The following is a 20902-nucleotide window of genomic DNA, read 5'->3' as shown; positions in this document are numbered from 1 at the left end:
AAACAGCAGTAGTGCCTGCTATGAGAAACTTTATATCTTTGCCCCATTGGGACACAAGTTCCTTGGCCACAAGCTAAGGCAAGGAAATCTGGAAGTTTCAATTCAGTTCTCAAGGGGGTCTTAAAAATGAGCATTTCTAGAAGTGATTCTGATGACTTGTTGCCAAAAAACACAGATAACTTCTACACAGTAAAATTCTGAATCCTTGGAATACCCACTAAGGCTCTCCATGATGCCACTCATAACTGCTTTTTAAGCCCAAATCCCTACACATCCCCACAGGCCTTAGAACTCCAATTTGTGCGACGCCTAGAAGCTCCCCCCTCGCAACCTTTACATGAAAGAAACAAGACAGACTGGATTTCAATTCAGGCTCTGACATTTTCAAATTGTGACCCTGGTGCCACACAATAAATTCACTGCTCTCTGCCTCAGTTTCCTCTTCTGGAGTTCTATCTCTCAGGGTTATAATGAGGCATACGCAAGGTAATACACGTAAAGCAGGAATAAAGCCTGCATAAAATAGCTGCTTCATTAAAAACATTACTATTAATTACTCCTACTCAGAATTACTTCCCTAGAGCACACTCCAATTCACCTTCAAAACTAACTCTCCATGCTGGCAGAAAAGGGGGAGGAGAGAGGGACGGAGGGGAAGGGGAAAGAAGAGCTGAGATGTGTCATGTACGTGTAGCAATTTCCCACAATGACTGTAATCATTATGTACTGCAACGTTATCAATGTAAGATTTTCTTTTATGTAAATCTCCAGGAAAAGCTCCTCCAAAACTTTAACGGCTAAGCCATAGAGGAAGTCCCTTCCCCAAAGTAACCACTTCTCCTTGACACTAACTGTCCCCCAGGCCAAAGGGACAGAACAAAGGTGTTAATCCTCAAATTCCCGGGGCTCAGAAATAGTAACTTAGCACACACACGCAATTTCCGGGAAGAAAGAACAGACCAGTTATCTTTTTTCCAGAATTACCAGAGGAGGCTACTATAACAGTTCCTAACAGAATGTGTGCTATGTGGTAAAGTGTTTAAAAATGTGACATGAATGACCAAAAACGGGCACCTTAACAGTGCACGACACATGTACACCTATACATAAGGTGAGTTCAAACCCTCTATCGCAACCAACAGGCTCTGAATTCGTGTGTTGTGAGTCCAATCTATTCTCTGCATTTCTCATTTTCAAGTCTATATCATGAGAGTGATAGATGCACTATTACCATTCCTAACAGTAAAGCTAAAATTCAATGACACACGATCTCTCAGATGTTCCAAAAAATGGACACCATCAGTTAATGTCCATAAAAAAGTAGAAATGTTACCATTTCAAAATGTCTAGAAATTTACACCTAACACGCTTTTATTTAACCTGTTCCCACCTTGAAAATATAAGGAAAGGAATGTCAGCTGTCCTAACAAGGAGAGGGGAGTGTTGTAAAAAAATAAAGAGCGTGTTTGAATGTGATGTATTCCAAGCAAAGTCACATCCATTTAATGACAACTATGCATATATCTTCAATGCCTTTCACCATCAACACAAAGGAATCAAGTTCTTATTCCAGAAAAAAAAAACATGTCCTTCTCACCAATGACATATATTAATTAGGCCGGGATATTTGACAAAAGAGTGAAGATATTTGCTCAACCAATATTAAGTTAGTTTCTCAATCGTATACATTTGCACTTTCAAAACTATCTTGATAATTTTTTAAAGTTAGACTTTCAGCAAGTAAAGTTAAAAGGGTGAAAAGTGTTTCTCTTATTTTAGGCAAGATGCCAACTCAAGAACTTCTATGCTTAAAAATATTTCACGACAAGTCAAATGCTGAGACTTCTAAGTAAGTCATCTTCTTAACTTCAGAGAAGCTGAACTTCAGAGAACTAAATCTGGTCTTAATCTTAGTAACACTGGTGCATACTTCATGTAAATTATTTTTTAAGTGGGCATTTCATTAACCTTGCCTTAGTCCCATGCAAAAGTCAACAGCATATTTAAATAAAGTTCTGCTTCTCTCTTATTCTCTTAATTACTATGAAAATGAAAAACAGATAGATACAAATACAATTTCATTAGACAGAAATAGTGGATGGAATATAAAATCGCTGACACTGACACCTCCAATAAACTATTTAAACCATATACTAAATATTCCCATATTTTTTCTAAAAGGTTAATGAGGTCTCAACTTTTATTCTGTGCAGTTTGCAACTATAATTAATTTACTATTCTTTTGATAAATGCTAACATTTAGAGGCCTTTACCTCACTGATTTATATCTGATTTTTTAAGATAAAAGTGGTTATAAAAGGTTTATAACAGTGCTGCACATGATTAACACAACATATGGAGGCAAAATGTTGAATGACTGAATAATTCTACAGCTGAAGTAAAGCTCTGCTGAGGCAAAGAACCAGGTGTTAAGACAACATTATAAACATTCAGAAAGATAACTGCGATTGTACGTATGATACCGCCTTTGTAACTTTCTCCGTTTTTTAAGGTAAGTAAGATGAGTTCTCACCCAGATGACTTCTCATGGAACAGCAAACACAATTCTCTACAGCAATTAATGATCTCCACAGGAGCCTGCACATCTACTTGTCTCAGCATTGTCTCGCATCATCCCCTGCACGCTCTAATGCTCCAGCCAAACAAAAATCTCTCCCCTCATTTCTTGGGCACGCCACGTTCCCTCTGGCTGGAATTCTTTCTCTTTCTGTCTCTCTCCAATTTGCCACTTTCACTGTTCTTGCCCTTCGGATCCTGATTCAAATATCATCTCCTTGGAAAAAACTTTCTGATGACCCTTGTCAGATCTTTACTCCAGGTGGCTATACACCCATGAGCATGACTTACTAACATTTGTTTCTTCCACTAAATCTGTAAGAGGAGGCAGAGACAGCACCTGTTTTCTTCATAGCATCTCCAGAAACCAACAGAGCAACCAGTAGACACCAGAACCACCTGCTGCCTGAAGAAATTTCCTTACAAAATTATTTTACAGATGAGAAGTAGTTTACAACATGAAAAACACAGGAGAAAAAGCAAAAACTTCAGAATATGACAAGAGTGAATCAAGTTCTTCATTTGCTATGGGAACCTGAGAAAACTAAACTAGTTCACTCTCAGTTGCTAATTTAGCTCAGTGGTTCCACCGCCTGCCTCACAAGCACAAGGACCAGAGTTTGATCCCTTGTACCAAAAAAAACAAACAATTACATAGAAGATGGTGTGTAGAATAAGTAGCTTCCTAATGAAAGATGATCAACCAAAATGATTTCCCAACTTCCCCCATTAAAGAATGAGTAGAAACAAAATAAATCAGTAATGAACATCCACAAAGCCTCTGTAACTCAGTAAATTCCCTGCCTGCATTAGATGAATGCTTTTTCCCGGGTTGGAAAGAAGAGCTCAATGAATAGCTGGTCCCCTTTGGATGGTAGAAGAGCTGCCTAGCCTGTGAGTTGCACACTTAGCCCCGGGGGTTGGTTTAGGGTGGTTCTTTTTTTTTTTTTTTTTTTTTTTTTTTTTTTTTTTTTTTTTTTTTTTTTTTTTTTTTTTTTTTTTTTTTTTTTTTTTTTTTTTTTTTTTTTTTTTTTTTTTTTTTTTTTTTTTTTTTTTTTTGGTACCGGGGATCGAACTCTAATCCTTGCGCTTGCAAGGCAGGCAGCAGAACCACTGAGCTAAATCCCCGGCCCTAGGGTGGTTCATTTAGAGTGAACCTTGGGCATTTAGTTAAGAGTTATAAAGAGTCACTTGCTCCTCCTGATGAGAGTGAGGAAGAATACAGCCCTAGTCTCCTCTAGTGGTCTTCTAACACCCATGAGGAAACTGGTCTGACACAGAAAGGTCCAGCTTAAAAGCTTTCAAAAACACACAGCCCTGATCACACTGTACCTATATCTCATTATACATTATAAATATTTTATTAAATGAGCAAATAGTATTCCTCTTGTTGTTTAAGCTAGAATTTAAAAGTTTTGTTTTGTATAACTAAAATCATCCTAACCTCATAGAAATATAAACATCTGCAAAGTAATGTAAATTTTTAAAGAATTTTAAGCATACAGCTTTGTCTTGTAGAGAATGCACTAGAGTGATTTACTTAGTATTCAACTTAAAAAATAGCTGTAAATGAAAAATGCATCTGAAAAGAAAAATACAAGGGCATTAAGTATTATTATTTTTCTGTATGCCAAAGATAAGGTCATTTTCTTTATGGGTTAACTTAAATCCTATTAGTCCTTCATAAGGCACTGTTCTACTATTTTGCCTATAGATCTTAAGCATTCAAGTTAGACCTGAAAAGTCATAGCTCTAGGCACTGCTTTTCTTGTTTGGGTTTTGTTTGGGGAGGGTAAGAACATTGTACTTCAGTCCTTCAGGAGAACAACTAGGCAGGGGAGGGGTCACATTCCAGACTCCAGAGAAGTATATCTAAGAACTTCCTAAAATCAATTAGCTTTTCATTACTCATTAAGATTTTGAAAAATATTGTGTTCTCATACGATTAATACGGAAAGTGTAATTATTTGAAAACAAGGAAACTGTGTTTAAATCTGATATATCATGGACACAGTTAATTGATTAGCATTTAATTAGCAGATCCAATTTAATCTTAAACCAGTGAGTGTGTAATTGAAAGGCTCAAAGGTATAAACATCTAAAATAGCCATGGTTTGGTTTTACCAAAGAAGTCAATTTAACAAAACAGTTAAAATTTCAATAGCACTTTTGAGCATAGGTCTAAAATGAAGCACTAATATGTAGCTTTTTCATGTAGAAGAAGAGCCAATGAAGCAAGAATTACATAGGATTGAATTAATGAATAAGGAACAGCCAATTAAGATTATTTGTTTAGATACTATTGGTGCTGTTCTAATATCCTGTTTTCTAATAGTTTCATGAGGAAACCCTACAATTTACTTTGTTTTTAAGCTATTCTTCCCAGTTTTTATTTGGTACAGCTTTAACAAACTAAAATGGAACATTCTGAAACATCTGATTTTCACTGATTATACCACAAACTCCTAATGAGTGTGCTTATTTTTCAAGGCAGTGTAGTTATTTTCATAGATTCAGAAAGATTGTGTCTTTATTTTTACAAAGGTATCATTGGATAGATCAATTTTATAACCAACACTCTTCATAGAGTATGACTTTAATGTAATCAGAAATGACAAGCAATTAAGGAACAAGGAATAATTTCATACTGTAACTAATGACTACAAACTTCTCCCATGAAGTAGCCCATAGCTTCCCAGACTAGCTGACAGGTCAGGAAACTCAGAAACATCAACTGGACAAAATTCATCCAATTATATGTATAATGAAGGTCAATAAAATGTGGTAGAGTTTCATGCTCTTGATATATAAATAGCAGGCTTTTAAACTCCAGACTTTCTAAAAAAAAAAGAAATAAGTTAATTCTCTTGTTTTGGCCAATAGATCCTGGTTCTAGATTTAGGATAATAAGGCTACTTAATACTTTCACAGTGCTTTATCTTCCCTTTTTTTTTTCTTTAAAAGGCAATTCTACATTTCTTAAGGAAGTGCTTTATGATCACAGAAGATAAACTAAGGAAAAACTGTAAAAAGCCTAAAAACGGGCAAAACAAAAATCTGAGGTGTCTGTGCACTGGAATATTAGGCATAAGCTGCAGAAAACTTGGAACAATGCAACTAATTATTCTCTTCACAGCATTACAAATCAATGTGTCTCAGTAATTAAATATCTCACCTCCAATTCTCATCTGAAACCTATCACTATCCGAACACAGGTAAAAAAGGTCTATAATTCATAAATTAATGTCTCCTTTATCATTAATTTAGAGGTTAAACTGACTGAGTCAACTTTATAGACACAGCTATGACATTTGCTTATATTACTTCTGGATTTTGAAAAGGTAGAAATAATTAAAATTTCCCAAAGTAAGGATTAGATAAACAGTGCAACCCCTACAAAGATGCTGAAACCAATAAAAGGGATCTAAAACCCATCGCATGATGTCATACCCCATTACTTCTTCAGGCAAACACATATGCAAAGAAAAGTTTCTAAGGGTACATATCACTGAGAAAGTAGGGTAGAATTTTGGGAGAAATATTTCTCAGTTTGTTCTTATTACTGGTGATGTTTGCTTTCCTTCCAATTTTCAAAGAAGCTGTATTAAAAGCAATAAAAAAATTACATGTAAAACTTACTGGATTTAATTCAAGAATGATATTTTATAGTTCAAACCACAGCATGACGAAGGGTATCTCCTGTGTCTCCTGACCCTACTTAGTATGCACATATCAACTTACACTGCTCCTGTCTTAAACCCTCCAGCTCATGCTGTCCAAACTGACCTAGACAAGACTAAGGCCCCTTACTATACATTTTCCTACACCAATCCTGAAACTGCTCACACTTATGGTCTGGATGACGATCAGATTAATGTTTCTTTCCCCACCAGCTCTAATTTCTCTGTGTCTCACTCACTGTTGTAATCCAAATGCTCAATGTGCATGCTGGTTGGGAAAAAAAAAAGGGCTGGGGATTTACCTCAGTGTTGCCGACACCTGCTTTGCGAGCACCAAGGTCTCGAGTTTGATCCCCAGTACCAAAAAATAAAAATAAAATAAAATAAAAATTAAGTTCCTGTCTATCTCCTTTGCCATGTATGTTGAATTATGGTAGAATAAAAAGCACAGTGTGTCTTATCAAAGAGAAACAATTGAAATCTAATTAGCTTATGATTTTATTCTGATTTTGAGAGATGGATAGCATTCACGGTAACTTATTTTTAACATATATAATGTGTTGAGGGACATAGTTCAGTCTCTAGTGTTTGCATGAAATAAATCACTGTGATGGAATTTTATTGTGTTGAATAATGTGAAAAGAAAATAAAGGATTCACACTGTTTCTAAATTAGGTAGAGAGGTGAATACATCAACATTCAACATTCAACACTCCCAAAATCATTAAAATATTATACTTGATATTTACAACATTGATTATAAAATCTGAACAAACAACAAAGGGCACGTCCAAGTCTTGGAAGACTAATATTTGTAGGCCATCCAAATATGTTTACAATAAACATTCTGTTCGGGAAGCTTCCCAGGAGCCAAATAAATGTACACTAAAATCTTCCAACAGGATTTCCACAGAGAGTGGCAACCAGCAAATTAGCTCATAAAAATATTCTTCCAGTCACCATAAACCACACTGTCCAGGACAATTTTCAGTTGCAGCAATATATCACAGTGATGATAATGATACTGAGACTCTAGAATACAGACTTGTCTAACATCAGATTCTACATATTTTAATCTCACATGTTATGGTGTAAATTTTAGACTTGACAAAAATACCTCACTGTCTCAGTTTCCCTTTCCAGACAATGCGTGGTTAAAAACTAAATCTGTGTGTTGGTATCCTTGATTTTGGCAGCAGGAATTCACTGAAGAAAATAGGAAAACTCCAACACCCATGGAAAGTCACTTCTCTATTTCTAAAATGAGACATACCTTTATCTAGCTCCAAATAATCCAATGAAGAAATTTCTCAGGGTACAGAAAAAAGGAGAGAGCAAGAGAGCACATTCTTCTCTCTCCCTAGCATGGCTAATATTTATTTCTTCACTCAATCTGAGGCATAAAATATATATTAGGCATCCTGGCAACAGTTCCAATTTAGATGAAAACCACACAGCTCTAAGGACATGAAATAGGACAGCAGACCCAATTTTACATAACACAGATACACTGCTGACAAATTGACTTGTTTGAAATGACTGCATGACCATTCACATCCATACTGCCTTTGTTATTATAAAGGGCTACATGTGATTGTCGTGATTTCATACCCAAGTGACAGCCCCGAATGAAGAACTGCCACACTGCTGCTATCCCTTCACATAGGCCTTTCCTTCTCCTGTCCTCCTTTCTTTTTCATAACAGAGCCAGTGAGTCATTATGGGAAAAGATGAGATTTCCTTCATAAAACTTCCCAGCACACATCCCTGACCCCAAAAGAGATCCTTGAGAAAATATTTTAGATTTCACATGCACCAGTGGGCATGAAAATATAAATATCCAAGGGATCTGAGATAAAATCATTTAAAAAGCAAATAAAACCTTTTCTTTCCTCCCCGCTGCACCTCCTCTCTCCTTTTAGTTTTTTGAGACAGGGTCGTGCTGCGTACTCCAGGCTGATCTTGAGTTCACTATGTAGCCCAGGCTGGCCTTAAGCTCACAGCAATCCTCCTGCCTCAGCCTTCCAAGTTCTGGAATTATGAGCATATGCCACCACACCCAGCAAATGAAGCCTTTTTCAATAATATATATGTAATATTACATCACAGGATTTTCTAAATTTTCCAAAAGTATTTTTCTTTTCAAAGTATGAAACTTAAATTCATCTTTGATAGAATTAGAGGAAAGTGGGGAAAACTATGTGATCCAAAGCCACTTCAGTAAGGGCTCTGAAGGGAAGAAGTGTGTAGTATTTGAGAAAATTCCAGACACCAGCAGCTACACAGATGTTAGGACAAGATGAGCAAGTGTTGATAGCCAGATCTCTGGGGAACTGCAGGGAATCTCACTAGCTAAGAAAATAATCACATTGAATATTCAAATGAAACCTCACAGGAAAAGACACAGAATAATAAAGACATTAGATTTTGCCACGAATATTAACAAACTGCTCTTTTAGATACGACCGTGAGGGTATGAGTTAACTGATGAGCCATTATCTAAATTATTTGGCAACTGCTGTTTTTGTCCTTGAGTACACTTTAGAAATCTAGATATAAATACTGCTAACAGTTCCTTGATAGAATCTTTAAAAGGCCCGGCTACTTATAAAGTAAGAATATTGATATAGTCACTTGGGAAATCATTTAAAAACTTTTCAGAAATTACTTCATGCAAAAGTATTAGTATTAAAATTTGGATTTAATAGTCACCTGCCGGCATGGTGACACACTCCTGTAATCATAGCTGCTGAAGAGGATTATAAATCTAAGGCCACCCTGGGCAATTTAGCAAGACCCAATCCCAAACTTTATTTAAAAACAGCTGGATGGTGTGACTCAGGGCCCAGGGATGAAGCCCAAGTACTTCCAGTCAATCAATAAGTTGGATAGATGTTATTTGTAGTGTCAGGAGAAAATCTTTAATCTATTTTGAGTCCGTCATCTATGACCACAGATCAGAAACAAAAAAGCCCTGTTTAGTGAAAACTATCCATAGTTTCATTTCCTATGGTTAAAAAAAAAAAAGATACAGGGTCGGTAATTTAGCTCCCTAGTAGCCCCCAAAAAGATACAACCTGCTGAGTCAGAGCTTTTGTACATTGTTTGCATTTGTCATTGAGTGAGTACTTTTACTACTTCGTTTTCAAAGCCAAATAACTCAAAAAACAAATGCTTCCAAAGCGGGGCTTTAATTGGATTTTTATGCAAATATCAGCCTGCGTAACTGGTATTTCTATTCAGAAGTTCTTTTAAACGTATTTAGCAAAGCTGTACACAACGGGGTTTGCATTTATGACAAACAGAAAATGAGTTTTAAAAATCATAAGTAAATGCACCAATTTCTATGAGTAAGGACTATAATATGGTTTGGATTTGTTGAAGTTCTCCTCCACGTGGTAAATGGTTCTTTTTCCGATTTTTAATTTCACCCTTATTTAGCAGTAATCACTAATTTTTTTTCCCTCTGCTACTACAGCTGAGGATTCAACGGAGGGCCACACACATGGTAGGCAAGCATTCTACCACTAAACTATATCCCTAGGTCTTTGTATTTTATATTGAGACACTGTCTTGCTACATCCCCCAGGCTGGCCTCCAACTTGCTGTGATCCTCCTGCCTGACAGTGGGAGTGGCTGGGAGTACAGGCATGTGCCACTGTGCCCCCTGTTTACTAACAGTACAACAATTTACTTCTGCTGCAAGCAGTAAAGCCAGCAGTAATCATCGTATGTGACTCCCTTAACTCTCTTTAATCAGAAACCTTGGTGGCCAGCTGTATTTCATACTTCAATGTATTTCATATTTTAGAAAGGTAATATAATGCCCACTTTACACAAAAACCCCAGTGTGAATCCTTGCCATTGAAAACAATATTATCTCGGGCCAGGGATTTAGCTCAGCGGTTCAGTGGCCTGCCTTGCAACCGCAAGGACCCGAGTTTAATCCCTGGTCCAAAAAAAATAATAATAATAATAATTATCTCCACGACATGTGTGAACATTGCCACAGTGTGGCTTAAGGCAAACTATAAATAATCTCATTTCAGTTTAGATCAGTTTGTCATCAATTACGTTCAGGACAAATTCACAAAGTACTCTGGTTCAATTTTCAAAGCTTTCTGGATTCAGAACTTTTGGGTCATACATTGTATCCAATGTCTGCATTTCAAATTTTAATTACAGACAGGACAGGATGATTTGTGAGGCCAACTTCTGTATCAAATCTGTAACTGATTATAGTGAAAGTTCTATAAACACAACCTAAATGTTGAGTCTTGTACCTTTTGCTTACCCCTCCATGACTGCATCCACAAAAGGAAAAATATCAGATTAAGATTACGATGAATGTCTTGACAACGAAATAATAAAAAACTGTCTTGTGACCCTTTATTCAATGTACAAACATCTTTATTTTACAAATAAAGTGTACAAGCATATTTATTTAAGTTAAAGAACATATAATACATTTATGAACTCAACTAGAAGCTAACCTATACAAGCATACTGCTATGAATTTCCTATTTTACATTTTCTTTTATGTTGAACAGAAGAGCAAAACTGAGATCGGTTGAAAAAAGAAATCCACTCCAGGTGTGGCAGTGCACACCTGTAAACTCAGTCTTTAGGAGCCTGAGGCAAGAGGATCAGAGTGGGCTCTTGGCCAACTTTGTCTACACAATGAGTTCAAGGCCAGCCTGAACTTCATAGCAAGATCCTGTATGGGGTGGGGGTGGATTCTAAATGGAACAACTTCTGATTTCATTGTCTACATGCCAAAGGATAAAAAAAAAAGTTTTTGAAATTAAAAAAGTATATATCCAATTAGATCTCGGTTTCACAGACAGCCTAGAAATCACTCTGGCACACACCCTGATTTTACAGATCAAGAAACAGCCAGTTAAAGAAATTCATTTAACCAGGCGTGGGAGGGATCTGAGGCAGGAGGATCGATGTGAGTTTGAGACCAGTATGGGCTACACAATGAATTCCATAGTGAGATCCTGTCTCAAAAAACCAAAAAAAAAAAAAAAAAACAGGAATTCAATTCCACATAGAACCAGGAGCAGAGCAAGGGTTCCCGACCCCTTCCTCTGTTACTTGGCCTCTTGTGACTTTTCACAATGAGCGTGGCTGTGGAAGAAGCTTCTGATTTACTCTGCAACAACATCTAATCTCTCTCCCTCCAAATATTTCTGAAGATCCAGTCTACAGAGTAAAGTCACTGCCCCAATGAGCCAAGCCCACTTGGATGACCTTCCTGCATAGGTGACTTCCCTACAGATTCTTCAAACCAACATGCCTGAATCTAGGCAGTAATTTCTCCATCTATTATACTCACTTTTAATCATCATGAAAAAATTCAATCATATTCTGAAAGTATAAAGCTGTTTTTAAAGGAAAGCACATAAAACACAACAAAATATCTGAATGGCTTTTGGCACTGAGGAAATATTTCATTAAGCAAGTATTAGTTAACAATCAAAACCAAGCCTCCGTTCAGTCAAACCAGCCTTCTTCACCCAATAAATACTCAGCCTTCAGAACAGGTGACACACACCTGTAATACCAGTGCTCTGCAAGGCCAAAGGAGGATGGCAAGTTCCTGCCCACCTTGGGCAACAGAATGATCTAGGGAGATCCTATGCCAAAATAAAGATTTTTTAAAAGGGGTGGAGAAGTATTTCAGAGCAAAAGCTGAAATAAAAGGAATAAGGATAGGAAAGGAAGAAGTTAAATAACATTATTTGCAGATGACATGATCCTCTACATAGAAGGCCCCAAAAATTCCATCAAAAGACTTCTGGATTAACCAAATTTAGTAGAATAGCTGAATACAAAGTCAACACTCAAAATTCAATAGCCTTCCTGTGCATGAATAACAAACTCACTGAGAGAGAAATTAAGGAAACAACACCTTTCACTATAGGATCCAAAAAATGAAATACCTAGGAATCAACCTAATGAAGGAAGTAAAAGACCTTTACATGGAAAACTGCAGTACTCTGGAAAATGATATTGAAGAGGATACCAGAAAATGGAAAGGTATCCCTTATTCTTGGATAGGAAGAATCAATATAGTGAGAATGGTCATACTTTCAAAACTGTTAGATATATTTAATGCAATTCCAATCAAAATACCAACAGGATATCTCAAAGAACTAGAGAAAACAATCCTAAATTTCATTTGGAGCCAGAAGAGACATAGAATAGCAAAGGCAATTCTGGGCAACAAAGGCAAGGCAGAGGGTATCACAATCCCTTATTATACTACAAAGTTACTAAGATTAAAAACAGCATGGTACTGGGAAAAAACAGACCCCAGGCAGGATCAATGGAACAGATAAGATGCAGAAACAAATCCAAACACACTCAACCACCTTATCTTTGACAAAGGAGCCAAACACCTTCACTGGAAGAAAGATAGACTCTTTAATAAACGGTGCTAGAAAATCTGGCATTCCACACGCCAAAGACCAAAATTAGAGCCATATCTCTCACCATACACTAAACTAAAATCAAAATGGCTCAAATATCTAAATATTTTTAAAGAAACACTACAACTGCTAGAAGATAGCTTAGGTAGAACTCTTGAATACATTGGTGTAGAAAAAGACTTTATGAACAAAACCTCAGTCTCACGGGAATTATCACAAATAACAAACAACTGGGGTATCATCTTATTAAAAGCTTTTGCACAGCAAATGAAACTACTAACAGAGTAAAAAGATAACCCTGGCATGGGAAAAATATTGTGTCAGCTGGTCCTCAAAGGACTTATATTTAGATAATCTGAAGAACTCAAAAAAAATCAGGTTCCCCAAATTTGGACCCTCCAATCCAAAATAAGCATCTGAAATGAACAGATACTTCTCAGATGAAGAAGTTAAAATGGCGAATAAAAACATGGGGATAAAAAGTTCAACATCACTGGTCAATCGAGAGATGCAAATTAAAACAATGCTGAGATTTCATCTCACCCCAGAACGAAATCAACCAATAACAAATATGGGAGGGGATATGGGAAAAAGGGAACATTTCTCCACTATTGGTGGGAATATGGATGGGTGTGGCCACTGTAGAAGTCATTGTGGAGATTCCTCAAAAGCTAATATTAAAAGTCCCATTTAACCTATCTTCCCAAATGATTTAAAAGCATCATACCACAGCGACGTATGCTTATGTTTATAGTGCCACAGCTGGTAACAGCTAAATCTTGCAAACAGCCCACATGCCTGTCAATCAATGAATGCATAAAGAAGATGTGCTTTTTTTAAACAATGGAGAGTACTACTCTGCCATCAGAAGGATAAGCCTGAGCCATTTCTAAGTAAATGGATGCATCTTGAGACCATGCTCTTAAGTGAAGTAATCAAACACGCATGTTTAAATATTGCATGGCTTCTCTACTGTGAGAAATCAAAAGTGTAAATGATCAAAATGTGAAATAGATACTGGGAAATGGGAAGAAAATGTTCAAATGGGAAGGGGAACAAAGCACTGAGGAAGGGGCGAAAGGAAGAGACAAGAAAAGAAGAGAATAGAAAAACAGAAAAAGTTTTTGTAAATAAGGAGGAGAAGAGGGGTTAAAGGGAGAGAAGGGAAATGTGAAAAAAAAGAAGCAAGATATATCATGCACAGGTAGAAATTCTTTATGGTGAATGCTATCATTTTGTATATCCAAAATGTACCAATAAAGCTTTATATAATTGAAAAATTCCTATCACAAGGAAAAAACATGGAACATTGGTTTGACATTTGTAAAATTACATATAAGCTAACAAATAAAAGAATTAATAAATCTAAGACAAAACAAAATCCAATTCAAATTCTAAAATCTTAGGACTCTAAATCTGGGGTCTTTTTTTCAATTTGAGAAAAAGAAATATAGCAAGTACTTGCCCTAATTATCACACAAGCAAAAATATTTTAATGACTTAATATATTTCTGAATGTGCACACACTAAAGAAGCATTTTAAGTGCTGATCTGACTATACTGGTATTCTTGAATGCATATACTTCTCTCTGTATTCTGAAATTTTTTAAAAAGTTATCTTCAGGTGAAGGACATTTAATAAAGGAAACTGTCTCAAGGCCAGGCTTCATCGTTATTTATTATTGATTCCTTTTAAAACTAAGAAGTTTTTTTATGTTTAAAATCTGCAAGGTGACAAAAAGGATACTAAAGTTGTCATCAGTGTCGAGAATGAAAATTGGAAAAAAAAAAAAAAAAAAAAAAAAAAAAAAAATCTGAGACAGCTAATCCGGAAGAGATAAATGAAAGAAGACTGAAGCAGAAATTCATACCAAACTGAACAGAAATAACTCAGAAAGACTATGTTTTCTGCACTGCAAGGAGAAATAAATTTACTCCCGTAACTCACAGAATTATGGTTATAAAATGAACCATGTATCTGTCCCTCATATTTTATAGGCAGGAAAATTAAGGGCCAAGTGAGGTCCATTAATTTGCCAGAATTTGCACAGCACTTGGTCCGAACTTAAGTGCAGTCCAGATGCTTTTCACTGCACTTATCATTTCCATAACAGTCTCATTAAATCTGTGTCACATATTTGTTTATGCATCAGGACAACAGCTCATTCTTGGAGTTTTTAAAGCAGTCATGAAATATAGTTAGTTTAATAGTCAAGTGTGAAGAAAAGTTTTCCCCTGTATGTCACTGCCTCTGCAACTTCTGTAACACAGCAACAAGTCTAACTCTATTTAGTATTGATTCTGCAAAGTGATTAGTTAACAGAAGAAGAGTTCCTACAACAGTGTGTACTCTTTGAAAACTCTTAGTTCACGGTTGCCAACGCAGGCTGAAAGCATTCTGTTAACCGAAATATTTCTACTTTAGAGCAAGACTGTCTCGAATCCTAAGTAAATTTATAAGATGAAAAGTTTTAACACTAGGTTATTTCAAATAAATATAAGTAATAAATTGCCTTTTTTCTACGTCAACGGTCTTTGTCTGAACCGTTTCAGTATTAAATATTTTTTCAAAGTTAGTACGTGTCTCCAAAATAAATGATGAAAAAGCTCTAAAGTGTTTAACATAAAATTTCCGGAGTGATGCCAAAGTCATACCTTTCAGATTTTGTAACATTTTAAACTTTGGTCTGGAGGTGTGGCTCTGTGGCAGAGTGCTGGCCTCAGAAGCTAGAGGCCCTGAGTTCAAACTCTGCCCCCTAGCCCTGCAAATACAAAGCAAAACCTTTTTAACATTTAATGCCTTGATAATAAGGTTTTTTAATGTATTAAAATATTAGTTTAAAATATATTAGTTTTGCCTCTTCTTATGAGGCAGACTCTGGAATGGAAAGAAAACTACTTTCTGGAGAGGAATAACTGAAAGACTCGTGTGGATGCCCAAGAAAGTCTGTGTGATTCTTGAGGAAGTGAGAAAACTGTGGGACTTGGATTTTGAAAATGTTGATTCCTATGAAAACAAGGTCCCATTATAAAAAATAAAATGACAACTGCAAAGGTAAAAGTGCCACAGCCATCAATCAAGTTGCACTAAGAACATCACCGGGGAGAATTTACATGAGAATAATGTCAAAATTAAAAGATCAAATTAAAATATCAAAGTGCTATCAAATCTTCTCAAAATGTCAAGATCAACAGAATTAATTTGTATAAGTTTAATCAAGGATAAATTCAAAACCTAGATCACTCAAGTCTAAGTGCGATCGTGCAACCCATGGATACCCAGTCTGCTATCTAACACTGCAAATATCTAGCAGGCTTCTTCACTGAATGTTGTCATTCAATGGAGGAAACAAGAGAGCAGCTTGAAAATGTTCATCAGGTTGAAAAAGCAACACCAAAGCCATAATTTACTTCTACTTAGCAATGTGAAAGAACCTACACTTTTGATGCTGAGGCAGGAGGGTGGCTTGAGCCCAGATACTGGAAACCAGCTTGCACAGCATAGCAGGACTTCATCTCAGAGAGAAGGGAGCAAAGGAAGGAAGGGGACAGGGAAAGGGTAGAGAGGGGAAGGAAAGAAGGAAAGGAGAGGAGGTGGGGGAAAGAGTGAGAGAGGAGGAATAGAGGGGGAGAAGAAAAACGACAGAGAATTGATCAGTACTAGCGATGTGCATTTCTGCCAGGCTCCGAGCCCAAGATGTTCCTCTCAAATACATACCACCTTTTTCTTTTTCTTTTCTTTTTTTTGGGGGGGGAGGGGTATTGGGGCTCGAACTCGGGTCCTTGTGCTTGCAAGGCAGGCACCGGAACCACTGAGCTAAATCTCCAGCCCAATACCATCTAGATACTTTCGATAATCACAACTCTAGGGAGGCCCTTCCAAAGTGATTATCCCATTACGACTAAAAATACTACACAATAAAAGCAATCTTTCCAAACACATGAGATTTTTATAAGTATGACAAATATGACATCCTTAAGAGAAAAGACATTCACATTCAGAGTGAAAAGAATTAATAAGAAACTGAATTCAGCTGGGCCTGGTGCACTCCTGTAATTCCAGCACTTGGGAGGCTGAGGCAGGAGGATTGCTATGAGTTCAAGGCCAGCCTAAACTGTATACAAAGACCCTAAATAAAAAATAAATAAATAAAAACTAAATTCAATCATCATTACGTATCGCTAGCTATTAGTGTTTGGAATTTGGACCTTAGAGAAAATAATGACTGAAGACCCCCTCTGCCTCTAGAGCTGAGTAAGAGGAAAGAATTGGAAAATCTAACTAAATGTATCACTTTCATTCTTCACAGGATAAATTGCAAATGAATGTAGAATCCATTTCTCCTGTGGGTAGAGACTGCATTTGACTCCTCTAAGTATCTGAAGCCCCTGAACAATGAAAGGTGCCGGAGACAGGTGGCCTGACCATATTTTGTTGAAATGAACTGAAAAAAAGCCAACCTAGATTACTCTCTTAAAAACAGAGCCTGCATTTACAATGACTACAAGCACCTGACACAGTACTTAAACCAACAACATACACAAGAGGGACAAAGCTTCAGCGGACCCACCTCCATCTTTTCCCTGGAATGCTGGGGGGCGGGGGCGGCAGGAGGGGACTGCCACCTCTGACCGCAGGAAGAGCACCTGGCACTCGGAGCCAGGTCTGACTGACAAGGGTCTAATTGTGCCCACAACCCTTTTTCAGGACAGGTCTCCAATGGTCATCCAGAGACGGTAGGAGGAGTCATAAAAATCAGTTCTACTGATAGGTGAAAGTAAAATGATAACCAAAAACTTTTATTGGTGTTATGTACTGTTAATCACAAAAAGAAGTGCCTGTGTGTTTCTCATGAGTCTCAGTGATCTCAGATGGTTTTGATTTATAACTAAATGCCAGCCTTACCAAACAGCATGAGATTATCTCATCCTTAAATGAAATGACACACTCTTTTGGTTATGTCCACATAAGGAAATGCTATTGGAAACGGAAGGATATGTTGCTCTTCCCTCCAGAGAATTTCCACCACCTCTCTACGTTGCTTTGGGGCAGATTCTGGGAATGAAAGTGTACAGCAGGGACAGAGATGTCCTGTACACAGCATGAGCCTGCACTGATGGCCCTCCACAAGTCCCGGAGGCTCTGCCCAGGGACCAGCAACGGCGAGGGGATTTACAAATTGTGACATTACTGGCAAGATACAATGTGCAAAGCTCATCATTCCAGCTAAACAAGAAGAAGCAGCTTCCCCTCTCAGAGATGGAGAGAAGATCTCCAACCCATCAGCAAAAAACATTTATAATATGGGAAGGAACTAAAGCTTGAAAAGTAGGCAGTCAACAGATTACATGCGCATCTATCCATTTAATCGATTTTTCACTGAACACTTTGTATGTTCCAAGCACTATGCCACACCACAAATACACTATAACTACTGTACACAGGCAAGGAAATAAAGATGCCCAAGTTTAGACAAACTTCTAAGTCGCTGTACTTTTCATAGCAAGTTGGGATGGGTTGTAGCAAGAAGGCACAGCTGTGAATGAACCACATGTAAAGCAACCAAAGTGCCAGCCTTCAAAAATGAGGCGCAAAAATACCAGAACGAGACACACACCCGTAATCTCAGCACTTGGGAGGCTGAGATGGGAGGATCACCTGGACTTTGAGGCTGGCCAGTGCTATACAGAGTTCGGGGCCAGCCTGAAACTACACAGGGAGACCTTGTCTCAAAAACAAACAAACAAAACTACAACAGCAAAAGCAAAAACAGAGGAGTACGTGGCACAACCATCAACAGCCCAGGCTCTCAAGAATACTTCTTTTTTTTTTTGGTACCGGGGATCGAACTCGGGTCCTTGCGCTTGCAAGGCAGGACACCGAACCACTGAGCTAAATCCCCGGCCCCTCAAGAATACTTCTTGGAAGCTCTTTTGAAGGAAATCTTGTATATACAAGCACAGAATTAGAAAAACTAACTCTGTGTACTACTTAAAACAGTGTCGCTTGCAAACTGGTAGCACAAACATTAGTGCCATTTTGAAACACAAAAACTAACAGACAAAGCACACCACTGTGTTTTGGAAAGATTGTCTTAAGATTTGGCAGATCTCCTGCTACTGCAATTTCAAGAACACTAAAGTCACTTGTCTTAGCATGAAGGGGCGAACCACATAAGCAATGGGAAACATCAGCCCAGGAGAAAGCAATTAATGAGCTAATATATCAGCTTCTAGCCAATATAATATTGCTGTAATTAACAGCCTTATTAACAGTGAACACAAAGTTAATGTGAATTTCACAAATGCATCCTGGTTAAACATGCATCCATGTTGGGGTATGATATTTAGCAAATACTTGTCCAGATTATGAAGAGTGAAATGTAACATTTTTACTTTGACTTATATAAGTAGTTTCTGAAATGGCCAAACACATGAATAATTCATCAATGTGATTTGTTTTGCTTTTTTTCTGTAGACAGCCACCATTCAACTGTGCTAGTACTTACACCAACATTATGCACGATGGTTTATGAAAAATAAGTAAATGTATTTGACTGGCACTACTTAAAAAGTTAAATGACACTAAGTATAATTATAATACAAACACCCAATTATATAAAAGTGTGTTATTTAGAGTATCAAAATACAGCCAAACCTATAATATGTATTTTAGAAATTTAAAGTAACACAACTACAGTATTTTCTATTAAAGAATAAATTTTAGGCAGATGGTTAAGAAAGGAAAGAATGTATTGCACATCTCACCATGTGTTATGAGTGCACTTTCTGATAGACAAACTGTGATTCTACTCATCTACACATCAAGAATAGCTGCAAATTCTTTTCTGAACCAGTCAACATTTGTTTTCACAAAAGGGTAACTAAACTCATTTTTTTCCTTTGCTCTGCTGATCCATAAACTGTCATTTAAAAGGAAACAAAGCAACACATTTGATTAGGTATCATTTATTTTAAAGGCATCTGCTGCAAAGTTAGCAATTTGCATGCTTAATGAGGGAAGGAAAAGTAATGAATCCATTTTCACACATACAATATAATTTCACTGAGCTATTTTGGCGTGTTCACTGCAAAACCAAAAAGGAAAGGCATGTAATGTGAATAGACAAAACTATTTTCAAGAATTTCTACAGTTGGTCCTGAAGAATATTTATAGGCATGTCACTGCACAGATGGGTGTTAGCCCAAAAAGAGTAATTTCTTCAGGAGGATTTCAAAGCCACTACTTAAAATGAAAAGGCAAACTTTTCAAAAGTAAATTTTAGAAAATATTTCAAAGTCTCAAATACTTAAATGATTTACTGATTTAAATAATTACTAAAAACTTATTTAAATAATACTATTTTCCTGCTAAAATAAGGGTGTTTTGTTTTATTTTGTTTTGTTTTAGACAGGGTCTTACTATTCAGTTCAGGCTGGCCTTCAACTCACTGTGAAGCCCCGGCTGGCCTTAAACTTGCTGTGATCCTCCTGCTGCAGCATCACAAGTGCTGGCGTGCGCCGCCATGTCTAGCTCTTACAGGAAGTTCTAAAGCTTTTTTGGAAGGGCTATCATCCTCCGGGGTGTTCTTTCATTTTGCTTTTTCCTCTTCACTCAGCCCAAGTGTGCTCGGCAGAGCCCATTTCTCCCTTACTCTTCACTTGTCCTTTTTTCAAATAAACTTTGCTAGCTACCATTAAAAATAAAATAGGGCCCGGGATTTAGCTCAGTGATTTCACCGCCTGCCTCACAAGCACAAGGGCCCAAGTTCGATCCCTGGTACCAAAAAACAAAACAAAAATCAAATAAAATAAAAAATTTTGAAAGAAATATAAATAAATCCATTTTGGAAAATTTAAAATATTCCCAAGTTGGTGAATAATTTTTTTCCTCTCTTTTTCTATTACTTGTTCTCTTTTGTTTTTCTTTCATAGTATCTTCTCCAAGGACTTATTCTTTCACTAATAGTGGTCAAAGGTAATGCAAAGAGTAAATTATTAATTTTGTGAATCACAGGGTCATGGAACACTAAAGGGTATCTCAACTTTCTGCTTTATAAATATGAATGAAGGAACAGGCAAAGAAATTGAGTTTATCTGACAGCACACAGCAAAAAAAAAAAAGTGACAGAACTGGTAAAAGAATCTGTAGATGCAGAAACAAAATGAGCTAAGCAAAATTAAACCAGAATCAGCTAAGAAAAAATA

The 20902-nt window shown here is 36.9% G+C and overlaps 1 protein-coding gene across 3 annotated transcripts in view; it reads right to left on the bottom strand.

Annotated features, from left to right (window-relative positions):
• Parp8 (poly(ADP-ribose) polymerase family member 8) overlaps positions 1–20902 on the bottom strand; it is a 175544-nt gene that overhangs the window by 86272 nt on the left and 68370 nt on the right. Inside the window, exon 1 of one of the 3 annotated variants that reach the window (XM_010644013.2) lies at positions 16134–16225. The exons of the other annotated variants lie outside the window; for them this stretch is intronic. Within the exon in view, the coding sequence (XP_010642315.1) occupies positions 16134–16210 (77 nt within the window). The 5' untranslated portion in view covers positions 16211–16225. Of the gene's footprint in view, positions 1–16133; positions 16226–20902 lie in introns of those variants that run through there. 3 annotated transcript variants of the gene reach the window in all.

The sequence above is a fragment of the Fukomys damarensis genome, unplaced genomic scaffold, assembly GCF_012274545.1.
Source record: "Fukomys damarensis isolate Sample0158 unplaced genomic scaffold, DMR_v1.0_HiC HiC_scaffold_1, whole genome shotgun sequence".
Taxonomy (NCBI): domain Eukaryota; kingdom Metazoa; phylum Chordata; class Mammalia; order Rodentia; family Bathyergidae; genus Fukomys; species Fukomys damarensis.
This window is presented reverse-complemented; position numbering and strand designations above follow the sequence as displayed.